This window comes from Ahaetulla prasina, chromosome 2 (genome assembly GCF_028640845.1).
Source record: "Ahaetulla prasina isolate Xishuangbanna chromosome 2, ASM2864084v1, whole genome shotgun sequence".
In the NCBI taxonomy this organism is placed as follows: Eukaryota; Metazoa; Chordata; class Lepidosauria; order Squamata; family Colubridae; genus Ahaetulla; species Ahaetulla prasina.
The window spans coordinates 247,456,203-247,477,415 of record NC_080540.1 but is presented as its reverse complement, the minus strand read 5'-3'; the positions used below and the strand labels follow the sequence as shown (position 1 = coordinate 247,477,415).

Below are 21,213 nucleotides of genomic sequence, written 5' to 3'. Positions count from 1 at the left end.
GGTATGAATTCAGACTAGGAATAGTTTTTTATGTAGATGGTTCTTAAAATCCAAACCTCTCAGCAAAAGATAAAATATTCTATACTTCATATATGCAGAGAGAGAGAAAGATGATTGGATAAGAGTAATAAATATTTTATTTGGAATACATTATAGAAATATTGTTAGGGAGGCATATCCATGCAATGCTGTTAAACTAGAAACAGGAATACAGCCATATGAAGAAATTCTAAACTATAAATACATGAAGCACCAGGGGACCCAAGCATGGTGTTACATTCTGTTTCCCTTACCTAAATGCTGTGCTTGGCAGCTATTATAATGTGTTAAAACATTCATATGGACTGACATGTTCCAGCTTTGAATGATTTTCTCTTCTATACAAGTGCAAACCTTTCTGTTTCAGCATTTATGCTAGGGGAGCAAAAAACAAACAAACCCCAGTTATGAAGCACACTGTCTTACTTGAAGACATTACCAGCTATTATACAGAATTATTTAAAATAGTTTACTTGTGTTGGCCATCATGTATTAAGCCACAAAGCAACTGAAATGTGATTGGTTTAGAAAGAGATACAGTAGGTGATGGACAAGAATAGGGTAGTTTAAAACATTGGGTAATGCTGCACTAGAAGTGAGAGGCAAAGGGATCAGAATTAGGAAGCTAAGGTTCAACCTTTATTTATAACAATGATGAGTACCAGGGAAAACACTGAAATTATGGGACTTCTGGAGAACTTGATTTGCTTCTAGAGATCCAAAGAAATGGGAAACGCTTCCAAATAGAATTCTGCCACAGAGATGAAAGTTATGGAAGAAAGAAAAGAGAGGTATAAAAACAAGTTTTGTCTAGAACAGAGGTGCCAATAATATAAGGTAGATTCAATTTGCCAGCATTCTTTCCTGGATTCCAAATCCCTATCCACTGGAAGTGATAGGAAAAAAGAAAACAGTTCAGTCTGTATTTTTTGGGGAGGAGGTGGGTGGGAGAGGAGGTTGATTTTAAGTAGGAAAATGGTTGATGCCTAAGGCACACTTTTCTCCATTTAAAGAAAGTAATGTTCCCAAATCTCATGTCCATTTGAGGTCTTAGCTCCATCCATTGGATATTTTAGCCAACAGAAGCTGCATACTCCTGATCAGGTGTTTTGGAAGGCAGCTTTGATAAAATAACTGGGTGGATCATATTTTACAGTGCCATTCCAAGAAAAAACAAGTATTATATTTATATAAAGAAAGCTTTTAAAAAAAGAGTAAGCTTTCACAGAAAGTCAGTGTATAGTTCATTTGGTTTCAAAAATGTAAGCCTAAAAATAAGGTCCTATAATATTGAACTAGACTAACATTCATATGAATAAATTCTACCTCCATGTTGGTTCTAATAATGAAGATATGTGTTAAAGGAGACTAAGAAGCCAAAGTGTACTGAAAGGCAGGGCAGATGATATATTTGTCTATAGATTAGGATTTGTTGAAATTATATATAAGTGGTTGACAGAAGTTTTTGATCCTAAGACTGCATCAGGCATCCAAGTGCCTTTTTGTTTATGTGGTAGCCCTGATAACCTGTTCCAACTCTGATTACTGAAAACTGATGTTGTGTTTTTATGCAATTTCAAGATAAGAAACATTCCCAAACTATAGCATAAGTTCTAAACCAGCATTTTCTTATTTTTACAAACCCAATCTCTTCCCAAAAATCAAGAGAAGAAAAGAGGAAAATCTCAGTTTGTCTGGATGTGATGTGCCTACAAATATTTTGCATCACTGATTCCATGCCCTTAATCATTAAAAAACTGTCCATCCTGTTATTAAGGTTTAGTGATGATTAAATGACAATTTGTGGTCAGGAACATATGTATTTTTTCAAGAACGCCAAGCAAAGACCTATAATTTTTTTCTCCTTATTTTTGGGGGGAGGGGGGATCTGTTTTCATGGCATTCTGTATCTGTTTATTGTCACTATGGAATGTATTAGTGAAGATTTTTTTAAAAAAATACTTGCAACATTCATTCCTCCAAAAAGCATTATTTCAGAGCTACCTGGTTTCAGCTTTACTGATGGATGTGAGCCAGTGCCAGATATCAGCACTATTTCCTTTTTTATCTGATAAAGTTGTAGACACTGTCCAATGGGACTCATCCTTGTATCATTATATCACCAAGGTAGAAAATTAGTATTGTGTGCCAAAAGGACATCCTGATCTCTAGGGTGGAATAGAAGCAGCTTTCCCTTCCATCCAGCACTCTAGTGAGACACTGAAAATTCTGCATGCCTTTTTTTCTTTCTTCCATTCAATCATATCTAATTCTTGGGAAATAGCCTGGACAAGTCCCTGCTGTTTTCTTGGCAAGGTTTTTCAGAAGTGGTTCACCATTAGCTCCTTCCTAGAACTGAGAGAAACTGACAGGTCCAAAGTCATCCAGCTAGCTTTGGAGCCAAGATGGGACTGGAAATACCATCTTCTGGTCCGTAGCCTGATGCCTTAACCACCACACCAAACTGGCTCTCTATCTGCATGCTTATTCCAATGCCAAATTGTAATGTAAATGTTCAGGCCATTTGTTGATAGGCTTACCTTTTTAATAGCTGTCTGTATGTTTTGCATGTGAGAAGCTTGTTGCATGGCCCTTCAACTGACAAATGCATTGCCCTCCCTTAGGCTCTTTGTTCCAGCTACACCAGTTTTTCCACTCGCATGCTGATTGAAGACCACCTCGATAACAATGCATGGTATGTCCTGAGGTAGACTGAAAGCATTTTTATTGCTTTTTATTATTTTCTCATTGCATCTACAATTTACAACTGTTCACAGCTTGAGCTAATGCAACAATTGATGATAACTGTAAAAGAAAATAAAATTTTGACCTGCTAAAAAAAAAACCCGTAAATTCTTAAAAACCATTGCTAGTATTCATAGCTGAACTAGTTTAATGGTTCCATGGCATAGTGTGCATAAAAAACACTAGTACTCATAAATTCAAAAATGCCCTTTAGTTCTGTTTGGCATTGTGTAGCCTCTTGAATGGAAGTCAAACAGCAGATGAGGATGGAAATTAAATTTCCTCTTATGCATAGGCCAAGTCATTCCATTTATATATTCAGAGAAAGTGTGCCTCATGCTCTATTGGCTCAAGTCTTTCTAACTTGTCTTTGAACTCTGATTTTCTAATGCAAAAATAATGTTAAGTAGGCCAAAATTAAAGTGTTTTTCTCTTTTCATAAATGTAAATATACTTGGTTGGAACCAGACTTGCATTTCTGTGAATGAAATGCTACTTCTGTTTGGAGAGAGAACCAAGGTCCAAGAAATGTTTTCTGCTGGTAAACAATTTTTGCCAAATGTCTTTTCTCCTTGCAGCCATCAGCCCTACCTCTCACATGGTTTTGGAAAGTTTCTCAATTCTCCAGAGTACTAACTATATAAATAGGCTTATTGCTGTAATCACAAGTCATAACAATGTAGCATAGCATACAATACAAGAAGACAAAACAAGAAAAATGATAAAAAGAATGCTAGATATAAGAAAATCAGATCAAAATAAAACCATGGCTACAATTAAGAATTTTAAAAAGGCCTTCGTATGTTTAAATGCCAACAAAGCAAAACAAGCAACTTAACTACAGTACTATCAGTTAAAATATCTGCAAGAATTTGGATGTTCAAAGACGGAGCCCTTGAGTTCCTTTACCACCATTAATTTGACCCTGATTTTATCATCAGTGGGACAGGGGAGGACATGGTGACTAATTATCTCTGACTATACCCTAAGGGTAGGAAAAGGCATATATATTTTTTGTAGGAATTGTACCAGGATGGAAATTTAGATGATTGTACTGAACAATATATTTATTGGTATCCTTTTCAAGATGCCTACCTCTATTCCAAGAGCTAAGTTCCTCCAGAGGTCCTTCAGAGTAGTTACTTAAGACCAGTGGTGGGATTCAGCCAGTTCGCACCACTTCAGGAGAACCAGTTGTTAACTTTCTGAGCAGTTTGGCAAACTGGTTGTTGGAAGAAATCATTAGGTCAGAGAACCGGTTGTTAAATTACTTGAATCTCACCACTGCTTAAGACTAATATAAAATCACCTAAAAGGTCCCCACAACCCCCTTTCGCTTATGTTTTAAAATTCCACTGACTACAGGTCTGGATCTGACTCAAAATTTCAGTTTTTACTCGACACTCGTTTGGAAAAGATGTGAGGTATAATTAAAGTTGTCCATAAGATCCAATGCAGCCACCAGTTTTATAGTTGTTCAGATTCTTGGAATTTAGTTATTTTAGCAGTTTATCACCCATTGTAACAAAGAAGTTGGCAATGATAAAACAAGAATGGTAATAACATAAAAAGTTAAATAATTGTAGCAATAGATTTTGGAGTAAGTGTCTTTAAGTTAAGAAATTTATTTTAGCTTTTTAAATTCCATACAGTCATATTTGCTTTTATTTAGAGGAAAATTTCATATGCAACTTTAGGATAAGATAGATGATGGCTGGGCTGGCTATAGAGATAGATAATGTATAGATAGATTGATTGATTGATTGATAGATAGATAGATAGATAGATAGATAGATAGATAGATAGATAGATAGATAGATACCGTGTTTCCCCAAAAATAAGACTCTGTCTTATATCTTTTTGAACCCTGAAATAAGTGCTTGGCCTTATTGCCATGCGCTCAAAAGCCCAATTGTGCTTATTATCAGGCAATGACTTATTTTGGGGGAAACAGGATAGATAGATTGATTGATTGATAGACAGACAGACTGACTGACTGACTGACTGACTGTGACTGACTGACTGACTGACTGACTGACTGATAGATGACAGATAAAAAGCTAGATAAATCCATCTGTTTCTCATGGTTTAATATAGCACATACACTATATGATTAAACCCTGAAAAACAAATCCATCTATATCTATCTATGTGTCTGTCTGTCTGTCTGTCTGTCTGTCTGTCTATCTATCTATCTATCTATCTATCTATCTATCTATCTATCTATTATGTTTTATCTGTGATAAGTATTTTAATCACATCTCATACATTTCTTGTTATGTATTAACAGTTGTGCCTTTAAATATTTGGGCGGGAAATCAGCACGTTGCTGATTGGACGAAGCCTCCAGCAAAACTGTATAAAAGGAGAGGTTTTTCCCCCAGCCTGTCGCTGGGTTCACCCTATATTAAAGAGCTGTTGTCACTACCCTGGTCTCCAGCCTCGTTACTTCCCGAACTTAACATTGGCGACGAGGATGGGATCTCGAGGTTAGGAGAACCAGAACCGAGCTGAAGCACGCTAGTCCCGAACCCAGCAAACTCAGGGCAGAAACGCGGAAATGGCAAACACGCCACCCGCACCGTACAACCCGGGCAAGGAGAAATGGGGAACATATATGACCCGTTTCGAAAGCTTTCTAGAAGCCAACGAACTACAGGATCCTGATAACCGCAAACGGGCTTACTCCCTAAGCCATTGCGGGCCGGAGGTAACCGAGATTGCGGAAGCCCTGGCAGAGCCAACGCCGATACAATCGGTATCGTGGCCGACTCTGCAGACTTTGCTGAAGAACCATTTCGCACCGACGCCGTCCAAATACGTGCAGCGGTTTGAATTGAGAACGAGACAGATGGAGGCGAGTCCATCGGTGACTACATGGCCGCTTTAAGAAGAGCGTCCAAGGACTGCGGATACCGAGACTTAGGCAGTGCTACTCGAGCAACTCATCCGAGGGGTCAAGGACATCCGCCTACGGCGGCGACTGCTAGCCAGGAGCAACCTGACACTAGCCACCGCTCTGGGCGAGGCCAGAGCACACGAAATGTCTACTAAAGCAGCAGAGACCCTGCAAAGCCTCTTCAATCCAAGGCGGCGCAAAGCCAACGCCAGTACACCAGGAGGAGATTCAGTCCGAATCCGAAGGTGAGGCGAGATGAGGAAGGGTCTGCCGGACCGAGAAACGCGACACTGAGGACCGTGGCGAGTGCGGAAGCTGCGGAGGGCAGCATCAGCGCCAACGCTGCAGGTTTAAAGACGCGACATGCGGCGGTGTGGGAAGAAAGGACACTTAGCTCAGGTTTGCAGAGCGGCCCAACCTTCCGCCGAAAATTCAAATCGGCCAATCAAAGCGGAACCGGAAAGGCGGCCCGCGATTGGTTCAAACAAGAAAGGCGCGAAGTCTAACCAAACGACTGTCATTATAGGCGCGCCTCAACCAAAGTGGAAAGAAGATTTTCACAAAGCCCAAGATCGAGGGAGTACGGTGCAGGCTTGAAGTAGACACGGATCAGCGATCACCATCATGTCCTGGGACACTCTGGCGAAGTCGCTGCCGTCCGTCGCGAGCGCCATCTGCAAGCACAGCGGCTACGAGTGCACGACTACCAGGGAATCGCATCCCTGTTCGAGGGACCACCTCCGTCCGAGTCGAGTACGGCCCTCACAAAAGACCCTGCCCATCACGATCGTCGAAGGAACTCTGCCCAGTCTGTTGGGACTAGACTGGTTTCGTGCCCTGGGCATGGGAGTGACTGGCATCTACAGAAGTGACTGCAATTTGAAAGACATTCTCTTTAACGAGTTCAAGATGTCTTCAAGGACTGCCTGGGCAAGTACAAGGGGACCCCTATTTCCTTCAACTTAGACCCCAGGTAGCCCCCATTAGGCTTAAGGCGAGGAGAGTCCTTTGCCCTAAAACCAAAATTGATAAGGAGCTGGACAAGCTCATAAATCAGGGATTTTGGTGCCAGTCGATCACGCAAAGTGGGAGACGCCAATCGTCACCCCATCAAACCGGACGGGTCAATTAGAATTTGCGCTGACTACAAGGCGACGCTTAACAAAGCCTTACAGAAAAGCGCTTACCGGTTCCGTGGTGCAACACTTATTGCACTCTTTGGGGCAAGGGCAAGTCTTTGCAAAGTTAGACTTGGCCCAAGCCTACCAACAACTGCCAGTAGACGCCCGCACAGCCAAGCCCAAACGATTGTGACGCACAGGGGGCATTCAAGTGCACCCGATTGCAATTTGGGGTTAGTGTGGCACCAGGGCTGTTCCAAAACCTGATGGAACGACTACTGCAAGGGCTCCCAGGGTAGTTCCTACTGATGATGTCCTAATTTCAGGGGAAAACATGGAGGAATTGGGGGAGCGGTTAAGAAAGGTCTTGAGCATTTTCCGGACAGCCGGATTAAAAGTCAAGACAAATAAATGTCAGATAGGGGTCGAATCGGTCGATTTCTTGGGCTACCGGATAGACAAGAAAGGAATTCACCCTACTGGGAGCAAGGTTAAGGCAATTAGGAAGGCTCCAGCGCCCAAAAACAAAGCAGAGCTGCAGGCATTCCTGGGATTGGTTAATTTTACGCGGTCTTTTAAAGAACAAAGCAACTGCTATGGAACCGCTGCATAGGCTCTTAGGAAAAATACTGTTTGGTCTTGGGGAAAGTCAGAAAATAGGGCTTTTGAAGCAGTAAAGAACCTGCTCTCAAGTGATAGCCTGCTCATCCAATATCACGACTCACTACCCCTAGTGCTGGTTTGCGCGTCCCCTTATGGGGTGGGGCTGTACTCAGCCATAGACTTCCAAACGGCACAGAAGCCCCTATAGCGTTCTACTCTAGAACGATGTCCTCCCAGAGAGGAACTACAGCCAATTAGACAAAGAAGCATTAGCCATTGTATCAGGGGTCAAAAATTCCATGAGTATGTCTTTGGGCGGAATTTTGAAATCGTGACTGACCACAGACCGTTACTGGGATTACTGGCTGGCGACCGCCAACGCCTGTGGCACTTTCGCCACGCTTGACTCGATGGACTATATTTTAGCCGCTTACTCATACAAGCTGCAGCATCGACCGGGAAAAGAAGTGGGGCATGCAGACGCATTGAGCCGATGCCCACTGCCGGGGCGATCAAGACCCCACCCGGGACACCCATCCTCCTTATTGACTCGTTGGACTCTGGCCCAGTCACATCAAAGGAAGTGGCTCGGGCATCATACCGGACATTGTGTTAAGGACTGTACTCGGTTGGGTACAGAGAGGGTGGCCGCTGCGCGGGCGAACGGTTCAAAGAATTTGTTAAGAAACGTGATGAGCTCTCGGCTCAAGGGGTGCCTGTTATGGGGTGATCGTGTAATAATTCCTGTTAAGTTAAGGGAAAGGTATTGGACCTCCTCCACGAGGGTCACCCAGGCATCGTAAGGATGAAGGGGTTAGCTAGAAGCTATGTATGGTGGCCACTCATGGACGCAGAGATTGCTGAGAGGGTAGGGAAATGCCAAGCTTGCCAAGAGTCCAGACCGCTACCCCAACAGCCCCAGTCAGAGAATGGGAAAAGCCCCAAGGGCCTTGGTCAAGAATCCACATTGACTTTGCTGGCCCTTTCACGGCCAAACGTTCCTAGTGGTGGTGGACGCATTTTCCAAATGGTTAGAGATCATACTTATGAAGTCCACCACAGCCAAGCAGTAATCGCAACCCTGCGCCACCTATTCGCAACTCACGGGTTGCCGGACACTCTGGTGTCCGACAATGGGCCCCAATTCACGGCAGCCCAGTTTGAAGAGTACCTGGCAGAGGAAGGCATCCGACATGCCCTCTCTGCACCTTTCCCCCCTGCGTCGGATGGCCTTGCAGGGCGTTCCGTCCGAGCGCTAAGGAGGCATTGTCCAGGCTCAAGCCAGGTGACTGGCAAACAAAAATAGACTTTTTCCTAGCCGTCCAGCATAGAACCCCAAGCACAGCCACTGGGAAAAGCCCAGCCGAATTGCTAATGGGACGAAAACTCCGGTGCCCACTTGACCGTTTGAACCCCATTACACACCCGAGGGTTACAAGGGGAGCTAGAAAAAACAAGGGAAATAAGCATAGGCGACCGGGTGTGGGCCCGAAACTATGGGGACGGCCCTAGTTGGCTCGCAGGACAAGTAACAAAAGTAACAGGGCCAAAATCGTATGTGGTAGAGCTACCAGACAACCGAGTGTGGCGGCGCCACATAGATCAGTTAAGGAAACGAATAACTAACCAAACCGAACCAACAGAGACAGGTAATGACCAATACCACTTTGAATCCACAGCTGACAATGACCCGGGGGAGGCGCAAGACTTAGCTGAGGTCCCAGAGTTCCAGCGACGCCATCAGGTCCCCGAGGGAAACAGCAAGGAAAATTCCAAAATTAATCCAAGGCCGGATGGCCAAGAAAAAGAGTCGGCCAATAATCCAGAGCCCGATGGCCCAGAGAAAGAGCTGGGAGGAGAAAACAGCCCCTCCGACCAGCTCAAAACACCACCCAGAACTGAACCGCGCAGGTCAGAAAGAACTAGGAGACGCCCAGGTTATTTGCGTGACTACGTCGAAAAATAACATGTAAATAAATATGTAAATAAGACCAAGTGTTTTCTGGGAGGGGAGGAGTGTTATGTATTAACAGTTGTGCCTTTAAATATTTGGGCGGGAAATCAGCACGTTGCTGATTGGACGAAGCCTCCAGCAAAACTGTATAAAAGGAGAGGTTTTTCCCCCAGCCTGTCGCTGGGTTCACCCTATATTAAAGAGCTGTTGTCACTACCCTGGTCTCCAGCCTCGTTACTTCCCGAACTTAACATTTCTCATGAATTTCTCTTATATTACTTTTATTACCTTTATACATACTGCATAATGAATAATGATCAATATTTGTTGTCCTCAAAGTTAGTCCATCCATTTTTAGAAATGAATAGACTCCTTTTTCATTAGATATATGTGTTCAGATTACCAATATCCATTTATTATCAGAAAGCAAACTTGGTATGAATTACTTGTAAGAAAGAAGGAAGGCTAAACACATGGCTACAATTTGTAGTGGGCATGATATGAACTTCGTGCTTAGATAAATGCTAGTGTGAACTATAGCATCTTTACTGAAGCTGTTATTTGTACATTACTTCTTCACCACTTCCATTGAAGACAGTAGCAATTTTTTAATATACACTTTTAAAGGTGTAATTAAACAGATTACATATGCAGAGTAGAGGCTAAGATTGTCTCTGTTTTTCCCAATATATGAAACTTTTTCATTTTCTCAGCTTCATCTAAAAGCAGCTTGTTCCCATCTCTTTAGAATTTAATGTGAGCCATAAGAACCAAATCTACCAAGTTAGGTCAGAATTTTCACAAACAATTACTTATAGTTTGATGGGAAACACTGACTATACATTGGCTTAAATCTGGAACATGCTATTCTATAAATGAAAGGTAGCTTCTGTCTGCAGAAAGTACTTGGATCCAGTGAAAGTTCTTCCAGGAGAAAGAGAGGAAAATAGTTTTCTAAAGTACAGTATGGGAAATTTCAAAAACTGCTCCTAAGAACGTGATATTTTCCAGATCCTCATGGTAGTTGGCAGCGGGGGAGTTGGTAAAAATAATATCATCACTGCTTTTGCGGTAGAACATCCTGTGAACAAAATAAAATTCATAGGTAGTGTTAATTCATCTTTCAGTTTCATAACTAATAGCTTTCCCTAAAAATAGGGTAAATCTTAACGAGAAAAAATGTGAAGAAATTTTTATTTTTGGCCTTTTGTCTGCAATCAATAGAAGCAGGACCACAAAAAAGGGGGTTTTCTTAGTTAATATTACCATCCCAAAAGTGCTTGCAAGCATTATCCCAAAATGTAATATGAAAGTCTGTGGTGTGGCCTGGAATTACAGCAAACAAAATATTTGCCAGATAGAAAACATTTGAGCAAGGATGCCTTCTCAACTGGACAAGTTTAGATCATTGTGAAGATCAGCTTAGAAAGGCCACAATTGGTTTTAAATATAGAACAGGCAATCATGGTGAGTATGAAGCATTTTTTTCTTGCTCAGTTACTTGAAATAGAGCAAACTACTCTTTGAAAACGTAGTATGAAACCAAGCAAAAAAATAGATTTGCTATATCCAACTCAAACATTTCTGGGTTTATTTAGCTACAACTTCTGAATTTTGATTCCTTAAATTCCCAACTTGGTGTCTATATACAAAACATTTTACATATAATCAACACACAAAAAGCCATAGTTTATCTAAGAAGCTTTTAAAGCTGCATGGTTCATTGTTAAAACACATACTTTGCTTGCATGAAGTTCCAGAAAGGACTATAAAAATCTTGGAATTAGTCCTGATGTATTGAAATAGAAAGAACAAGATGACCTACCCTAGAATACAGCATTTTTTTCATAAACATTTAAACAACAATAGAATGGACTGGGCTGAAGGTGTGAGCCTTCAAAGTTGTCAGTTAAAAATTATTGTAATGGGTTTTAGCTTAAATTATGCTATGTATCATATTTGCAAGGAGGGGGTTATGCAATATGCATGTTTATGTATGCATCCAAAACATACAATAGCTGTAAGGTTTTAAGCAGATAACCCACAATTCCTTTAAAAATGCCATCAAAATCATAGAACGTGGAATAAAAGGATTAAACCATGGTTTTTGTGTGATGGTTCTAACCAAAAAAAACCCACCTCACCACAGCTTTTATTTATCCCAAGAACTGATGTGTTACCATGTTGAATTTCTTACATTACTCTCATAAAATAGCAGCATAGCCATCAGGGACCATCCATATTACATGTCATCCTAAGCATTTTTCTGTAGAAATGATAAGGATATTTCATTCATTAAAACTTTGTTTTCATTTGGAAATTATCTTCAAACCAGAAAACTTGAAGCTACATGGGGCCTTTTATACCTGATCATTTATGAATTTGAAACAATCGTATGGAGGCTAAAAACTGTAGTAGATGAACAGAAGGACTTTATGAACTTCATTTGAACAGTAGTGACTGCAGTATTTACAAAATTACAGTGAATCAAACAGCATCGTATTATTTCTTTTGTTTTACATGGTTACTATACATATACTGTATGTCTATACTTGCTAAACTTGTGATTTTGATTTATTTGTGCAGTTTTAAATTTTATTTATTTTATTTATAGCTTGTTTTCTTTTTGTACAACTCAAGGAAGGTATACATAATGTTTCTTCCTATTTTCCTCAGAACAGAAATCTTGTAAAGTGAGTTGGGCTAAGAGAAAATGATTGACCAATGGTTTCTGTGTCTAAGGGATGACAAGCACAAACATGCTCCCAATTTCTAATCCAGCACCTTAACCATCACATCAAACTATAGACTAGGGGTGTTCAACCTTGGCAACTTTAGCAGCTTTAGCAACCTGAAAACTATAGCAGCGTGACAACTCTAGCAGGGGTGAGGACCAGAGGTGGTATTCAGCAGGTTCTGACCAGTTCTAGAGAACTGGTAGTGGAAATTTTGAGTAATTCGGAGAACCAGTAAATACCATCTCTAACTGGCCCCACCCTCATTTATTCTCTGCCTCCCGAGTCCCAGCTGATCCCGAGTCCCAGGAAATGGGGATTTTGCAGTAAACTTCCCCTGGAGTGAGGAGAGAATGGAGATTTTACAGTATCCTTCCCCTGCCACGCCCTCCAAGCTATACCATGCTCACAGAACCAGTAGTAAAAAAATTTGAATCCCACCACTGGTGTGGAATCCTGCTATAGACAATTGACCACATAATCAAGCAATAAGAGTCAATTGAGATAATTGACAAGCATTGTTTAGATTGGATTCTGAGAATAAATGCTATATGCAAGTTTCAGAGCTGAAATTCAGCTGACTATCCTACTAAATGGATAGTGCAGTTAGCAGAGCTTTTTTTTTTAAAGCAAGCTGCTTGTGGCAACTTTTTGTCACACCAATGTATTCATATTTAATTAGAGAATATGGAGAGTGAAATGGAAAGTGACAGGTTCATTACAGATTTTATGATATTGCTGTTCTTTAAGATTGTTCTTTCTACTATCAATGAGGAAGGGAGCATGTGTTGAAAGTTGCCTACTGTGAAAGAGTCGACCTAGCCAGTTTTCTGTCCAAATTGCAAACCGTAGAAGTACAGAGCACTGGGTAAAGTTACTGAATATTTTTGAAATATATCATGGAAGAGGTTTTAATTTTCTTTACTTACATATTCCCTGTAGTTCCTCTATAAATGCAAATTCAATTCTTAATTAACAGCTATTTATACAGTGCAAAACCAGTTTTGCAAATATATGTATAGTATACAGTTTTTTAATACTATGATTGTATTTGAATAATATAATCTTAATGATCTATGCATTGGGGGATAAACAGCATATTTTTACAATTAGTGTCTACTTAGGCAGAATAAAATTATTATGAAAAAGTCTGCTTATTATTTGCATAGTTTTTAATTATTTGCACATGCATAATAGAAGAACCTCTCATTTTCAAATTTAGTTCATCACTGAATTTGAACTAAATTTGCAATCTGTTTCCACATAGTTTATCATTCTGCATCCTATGATGTAGGGAAAAACTTAACTGGAGTTTAAAATCATTTCTCGTTTCCCAATTGTAGATATTTATTCCAGGCTGCTTTGGTGGAAATAAATCAATTTTTATAAAATTGGGATTTTCCCACAAGGTAATTATCATAGTCCAAGTGAATACACATACGGTATGCTATAATTGTCCCTGACAGCAGGATAGATGGAGATTGGAATACAAATAATCTCTGTGGTATTTATTAGCTATAAGATTAAAATTTATCTACATATTTGATGGTCCACCAAATGTCTGTGCCAATTTAAGACTAATGCTACTTTTGGATTATTATTGACTACAGGTTATTTGATCATAAATGTTTCTCTTTTTTTCTTGCTAGGCATAACAGCTACAATGAAAAACCTCAGAGCTTTTACATCAAAAACTGTTTTGAAGAACCAGAGCTGCAAGAATTGTTCCTTTGACTTAACATTTCATTGGATCTCATAGTCTTCCTCCAAACATGGCCTGAAATCTTCCCTCTTGGAACTCACCCATACGAGATACTAATTTCACCAGCAAAATAACAAACTCTTAGGATGCCTTAAATTTGTAGCCATTAGACAATATACAAAAATTAATCATGTATGTGTCTATGTCACTTTTTGTAAAGTGTTCTGTTTAAGGCAGGGATGAAAAAAGCCATGGATTGGAAACCCAGTGATGCAAGGATCCTTCCAAATAATCATCTGACCTCCATTTTTTACATTCTCTGTTGCATGGGTATAATGTAACGTGTCCTGTATCTCTCTTTTTCAAAACCTATTTGTGTCTGTTAAAGAAGAAAGAAGACGAAAGAAAGGCTCTGTAAGTACAGATTGTTTCTGAGCCCAAGGCAATGGCTCCCTCCCTCCTTTTGGTCCCTATATTTTGTCACTCTTTCTGAATGTTTGTATAAAAGAAAATAAACCAGTATTAACCAAAACAAAGTGCATATCTGCTCAAATGTGTATTCTGCTTCATTTCTTTTAATTATCTTTGTGATCCAATTCGTTTGAAACACTTCGTGTCTTTTATTTAAATAATCATAGGTAAACTATGGTTAGGATGTTTTAATATTAAATCATTTTTATAGGGATGCTGAAGTTTTGATCTCTGATCATCATTGTTTTCACCACCATCAAAAAATTATATAAATTAGAATAAGGTTTTGTTCCATTAGTGTTCAATAGATATAGAGTCCATGAAGTAAGATAACAGCTCAGAGTACAACAACATAGAATCTATTTGAGTAGATACATCTTCTGTCCCAAGTGAATTTGTGGTCCCATTGTTCATGCAGCACCTACCTAAAACATTAATACATCAAGGCAGGCAAGAGTCAAGGTTGATGTTGCATTATAATCTCTAAATATAAATTTGGATGGATTTCATAAGCAAGTAATTCAGTCTAAAAGAAATAATCTATATAGAAAGGCTTTTGTGTATTCTTTCAATTCAATCTTATCTCTTGGCAATACCTGGATTCATTATTTTTGGCAAGGTTTTTCAGAAGCGATTTGTCATTGTCATAGAACTGAGACACAATGACTAGTTCAAGGGTGCCAGTTGGCTTTGTATCTAAGGCAGGACTAGAACTCATAGTCTGCCAATTTTTAGCCTGGTGCCATAACTTTACTCCAAACTGGTTTTCTTAATACTTACTTAAAAACATTTGCATTATTTTACTACCCAGAGATGAAGTGATATCATAGTAATTTCTAGTTATTTCGGTTACTCTGTCATATTCAATGTCTGAGAATTTGCATAAAGCTAGGAAAAATGATAGTGTCATTCATCATAAACAGTGAGATTGATTAAAGAATTAACTCAGGTCACATATTGTAAGCCATGGTTACATCAAATTGTGGCTTATTCTCTAAATGGCAACTGGCTAAATTACTAGACTAAGCCATACATTGTTATAGTTAGTTTTCTTTCTATAACTACAATGGGTTATTCACATACTGTAACATATTCAACCAAAAAAAAAAACTAGACAAAACCTGGTTGCATCCAGACATGGCATTAAATTGTGATTTTCTAACCAGTTATACTGTTAGGCGCCCTTACTGATGAATCTAATTCTGGCTTATTTTAAGTGGCATGAAAGACTAGTTGATCTGGACTGATCTTCATTCACTGAGTTTGTTTTGACTTTCCAAAAATGTTTTGAAAAATCTGTTTATAACCATCATTTAAGTATGTAAATATATTGTTTTCCTTTCTCTTTGTTTTTCCATATTTTTTCACAAGAATTATTAAAATGTTGGGAAAATACCAAAAACTTCAAAAGAACTAAGATTGGATCTTTTTCAACAACAAATAATATTTCATATTTATTGGACTTCACTGCACATAGAAATAGTTATATTGTTGGAACTGCAATGAAATTAATGCTTTATTTAAACACATGTTTTGACAGAGTCCAAGAATTGTTCCATTTGGGAAAGAATTTAGTTTTGAGATTTAATATTTTCAGAAGTCTACATTCTTTTGAAGTTCATTCCTATCCCATCACAAGCTGACATCTTAACATAGAAATTCCGTGTTGTAACCCTACTTAACAGCTAAAAGCATTGTTCAGCATTGGGAATATAAATGTCAGCCCTGGAGGCCATCTTTTTCTTTAGATCTTCAGGGCTGCCACATTTAGTGCATAGGTTTGCTGTGGGAAACTGGGAAGGGGAGGTTGCATGGATAGATAAATAGCCACAACAACATTCTTTTCTCAGGGAGTCAAGGACATTCAGCCTGCACCTGTAGAGGTGTGACATCTTCAGTTGGGATAGTGGATTGATTGGACCATGTGATGGACATGTGGGTGCAGGGAAAGGGACTCTGACTTCTTTGGGTGGGGAAAACCCAGGGGCTTTCAGATTAGGGTTTTCCCAGATGTGCTAATATGACATCTCTGATAAAATGGAACTTTGAGGAACTTCTTACTTGGTAAGGGGTGTTATTTGGAACCCTGACAATAAATTTAGGAGTTCCAATAGACTATAGAGCTGATATTACCAGCATCATATAAATCAATAGCTTCTCAAAATAGATTAGCTATGGAAAATTATAATGAATTGTGATTTTTATTCTTTGAAGTGTTTATTGTACAACGTTTCTGTGAGTATATGTCTTGTGTGTTTTTGTTTCTTTTATTATTTGTTTCTTTCTCTTCCTCTCTTTTTTGTATTTAGTTAATAACAAATATTTTTTTGAGGAAAAAAAAGAAAAGAAGGGGGTCAGCTATTCAGGAGCTAACTCTGGACCAACAGAGGAATTGATCTGTGGACTGAAATTGTCAGGCTCCATGGGGGAAAGCAACCGTGTCATGCTGAGGTTTAAAATAACTGGGGCAGGAAAAGTTTGGAATGTATATTGAATTTCAGGAAGGTTTAATGCATTCAGATGAAAGGCTAGCATTGTACCATAGGTCAAAATCTTGAAGGATAAACAAGAAGATTGGATGAGTATGAAAAACAAATTGCTGAAAGCCTGCATGTAAATAATCCTAACAAGAAGAAAAATGGGAAAAGCTTTAAGAGGGCTATAAACAGTGAGCTCACTTTCAAGCTGAAAAGCAAAAGGGAGGCACCGTATATAAAAATGCCTTCATAACAAAGGAATACAAACTGGTAGCTGAGGCTTGTAGAAATGCACTTTAGGCTGAACCTCATAGAGAGGAGGCTGGAAAGTATCCCAAATGTAGTAAGTGACTCAGGAGAAACATTGGCGATTAAAGAAGAGTTGAAAAGTCTGTCTGTTTTGGGGTAGAGAAGTAATCTGGAGTAATAGGATGAAGACAGGACTTCTTAACACATTACTTGTGCCTTTCATCTCTGCATAGTCTCTTACAGGATTGGAAAAAGAAGGAGCATGTTTCAAGATTGATAAAAGCACATAAGCCCCTCCACTATCAGTTCAAACGAATTTCCTAGGCCAGATGACTTACCAACCAGGATGTTTAATGTGGCAGAAACATTTCAGAATCGCTCACTATAATAGTTGAAAACTCCCAGAGAAATGCTGAGCAGCCAGAAGACTGGAAACGAAGAAGTCATATCAGACTAAACTTGTCTCTATTTATGACCAAGGGACTAGTCTGTTACACAAAGAGAATGCTGTGGGTGTAGTGTGCCTTGATCTCAATCTAGCATTTGCCAGAGTTTCTTACGATGTTATCCTGTGCAAGGTGGATCAATGTGTGTCAGAGAACAGTGCAATAAAATGAATTTGCAACTGGTTAAGCAGCCACACAGAAAGGATGCTTATTACAGTCATCCATCTTTGGAGGGTGCAGTGGTGTGAATGAACATAACATCTTTCTGCAACTACATAAGCTAGAGAGCTCCTTCTGCAGGACTGTGTGGCTAAGCTCAGCAGCTGCTGCACAATCCTGGGTAAAGATGTTTTTAGTCTAAGGAGCTGCTATATTCATATCCCTGCCTGTTTCAAAACATATTTAACTAGTGATCCACTGACGTGGTGCTCATGTTATTTGCTATTTGGATGATGTAGCATCAGTACGAAGTGCCCATTAGGGGAACTAGGGAAAGTATTACATTATTCAACACAGTGTCTTGTGGTATTGCAAGGGTGTATTTTCAGAAAATTTTGTGCTTGATAGTCAGTGCAGACAATGGAATGAACTGTAGCCCAGAAATGCCAGTGTCAGAATCAGTGACCTCTAATTAGTATTTTGGCTGTCGTTTGCTTTCCAAGTTTGTTTCAATTCAGATTCTGAAGGTTTCATTACCAGACTAGGTAATATTGTCAGCAGGTTATCATCATAACCTCTTTTTAGTTTCTGAAATGCTAAAAACATGGTTCTTTAACAAGGAATAGATTGAAATGACTTCTTCTCTTTAAATATCAATGCTTATAACCAGTGGTGGGTTTTAAAAAAAATTACTACCAGTTCTGTGGGTGTAGTTTGGTGGGCGTGGCAGGGGAAGGATACTGTAAAATCTCCATTCCCTCCCCATTCCAGGGGAAGGTTACTGCAAAATCCCCATTTCCTCCTGATCAGCTGGGACTCAGGAAGCAGAGAATAGATGGGGGCGGGGCCAGTCAGAATTTTTACTACTGGTTCTCCGAACCACTCAAAATTTCCGCTACCAGTTCTCCAGAACTGGTCAGAACCTGCTGAAACCTCTGCTTATAACGTTAAAAACACTAATCTTAAATGTATTTTAATTAATAAAGCAGGACTAGTAAACGTAATATAACTTCTAAAATCCATTCTATCATTTTCATCAGTATTGACCATTATCTTTTTAATGCAGTTTATTGGTATTTTTTCTTGTCGTTTTATTTTTTCCTTCTTACTTTTTTTCCTTCCTTTATTTTTGTTCTCTATGTTGTTTAATATAAGGTTTTCTCTTTTCTTTCTCCACTTACAGTTTTCCCCTAATACCTACCTAGGTTTATTTTGTTGTTGTTGTTGCAATGTTTTTGAAGTTCAACTGAATAAATAGTAGCAGCTATAGGAAGGGTCTGTGTTTCCTTCTGTGTAATGGAATAAATAACTTGCTGCATTTTGTGTACAGTGGGAAAGCAAGGGGTGAGATGAATACATTTTGTTCTGGGACTTGTGAGAAAGTGTTCAGAATAAAATAGTCAGCACTATTCTGAGCTGTTACCCACCTGCCTCTCCAGCAGGGATACTAGAATTTCTGTGGCATTGCCATCCCTGAATTTACTTTTTTAACTTATTCCGCCACATTAGAGTTCATATAAGTTCATTTTTTTGGAGAATTATCAGGTATTGAGCAAACCGCCCAAGACCCTTTATGTTGATTTGAAAGAATGAGAAAAAAATGATAAAGAATAAATATTTAAATAGTAAATAAGAACCTATAAAAATAAAGATATAAATATTTTAATAAATAATAGTAATATTTAGTATTTAATATTTATAAATTTGACGATGTAAAACTATTTAATACCACTAACAATACTTCTACCCTTCAAGAAGATCTCGACTTAGTTTCCGATTGGTCTAAAACTTGGCAACTCCAAATCTCTACCAGCAAATGCTCAGTCTTACATGTTGGAAAAAAGAATCCTATCAACAAGTACAAACTCGATGGTCATTACCTTACTGATGACCCTCACCCTGTCAAAGATCTTGGAGTTCTCATATCAAATGACCTAAATGCCAAAGCCCACTGCAACTACATAGCAAAAAAGGCTCTAAAAGTAGTAAACCTAATTTTACGCAGCTTCTTTTCCAAAAACTCTACACTACTAACTAGAACATACAAAACATTTGCCAGACCTATTCTCGAATACAGCTCATCAGTCTGGAACCCACACCACATCACTGACATAAATACAGTAGAACTCGTCCAGAAATATTTTACTAGAAGAGTTCTTCGCTCCTCCGAAAACAACAAAATACCTTATACCACCAGGCTTGAAATCCTGGGATTAGAAAACTTAAAACTCCGTCGACTTGGACATGACCTGTGTTTAACACACAAAATCATCTATTGCAATATCCTTCCTGTAAATGACTACTTCAGCTTGAATCGCAATATTACAAGAGCAAAAAATAGATTCAAGCTTAATGTCAACCGCTTCAAACTTGATTGCAGAAAATATGACTTCTGCAACAGAGTTGTTAATCCTTGGAACTCATTACCTGATTCCATAGTCTCTACTCAAAATCCCAAAATCTTCAACCAAAAACTGTCTACTATTGACCTCACCCCATTCCTAAGAGGACTATAAGGGGCGTGCATAAGAGCACAAAAGTGCCTACCGTTCCTGTCCTATTGTTTCCTTTATTATATCAAATTAATATAGCTGATGCATATTCTTTACTTATATATATATATATATATATATATATATATATATATATATATATATATATATATATATATTTTCTTCATGATATGTTTTTTTACTTTTGTCAATGTTTGTGTATACTGTTGTGGCAAAAGGAAATTATATATATATATATATATTTTCTTCATGATATGTTTTTTTACTTATGACAATGTTTGTGTATACTATTGTGACAAAAGGAAATTATATATATATGTTTTCTGAGTCTCATTCGTCATCTTCAGGCTTCAGCTTCGTGCTTCTGGGAGCAATGTGTGATTGCAGCTGTTTCTTCCTTTAACTGCTAGCAGTTAAAAGGAAGAAACAGCTGCAATCACACATTGCTCCCAGAAGCACGGTTGAAGCTTGAAGATGACTTAATGAGACTTCGTCAAACGTCACCAAGACACTTCCAATTTTACGCTGGAGAAAACCCAAATAACCAAAGACCTACATATATATATATATATATATATATATATATATATATATATATATATGTATGTATGTATATATATATATATATATATATACAAGATAGAGTAAAAAAAATAAAAAGGAAGAAAAATAAATAGAGAGACAACCCTAAATTCACTCACACTGACGGTATTACCTAGTGCAGTGATGGCGAACCTTTTAGAGACTGAGTACCCAAACTGCAACCCAAAATCCACTTAAAGTGCCAACACAGCAATTTAACCTGAATACTGAGGTTTTGCTAACTAAAATAATGATAAACAACACAGAGTTCAGCTAATTGTTCTAAGAAAAACATGATAAATGCACTTTTATGCTCCTTCATTTTTTTCCTGCTTTTGAAATATTACATTTAGCAAAAAGAAAAACTTTTGTAATATCATTTCTCTCTTTCCCTCCCACTCTCTCTTTCCCTCTCTCTGTCTTTCTCTCTCTTTCTCTTTCCCTCCCCCCTCTTTTTCTCTCTTTCACTCCCTCCCTCCCTCTCTCTCTCTCTCTTTCCCTCCTTCTCTTTCTTGCTC

The 21,213-nt window shown here is 38.7% G+C and overlaps 1 protein-coding gene across 2 annotated transcripts in view; it reads left to right on the top strand.

Annotated features, from left to right (window-relative positions):
* SNCAIP (synuclein alpha interacting protein) overlaps positions 1–14,409 on the top strand; it is a 126,615-nt gene extending 112,206 nt beyond the window's left edge. Inside the window, exons 11-12 of one of the 2 annotated variants that reach the window (XM_058170999.1) lie at positions 2,664–2,734; positions 13,746–14,409. In XM_058170999.1, coding sequence (XP_058026982.1) covers positions 2,664–2,734; positions 13,746–13,830 — 156 coding nt within the window. In that variant the 3' untranslated portion in view covers positions 13,831–14,409. The remainder of the gene's footprint in view (positions 1–2,663; positions 2,735–13,745) is intronic. The other variant, XM_058171000.1, reaches the window with a different exon arrangement.
* The last annotated feature ends 6,804 nt before the right edge of the window (positions 14,410–21,213 follow it).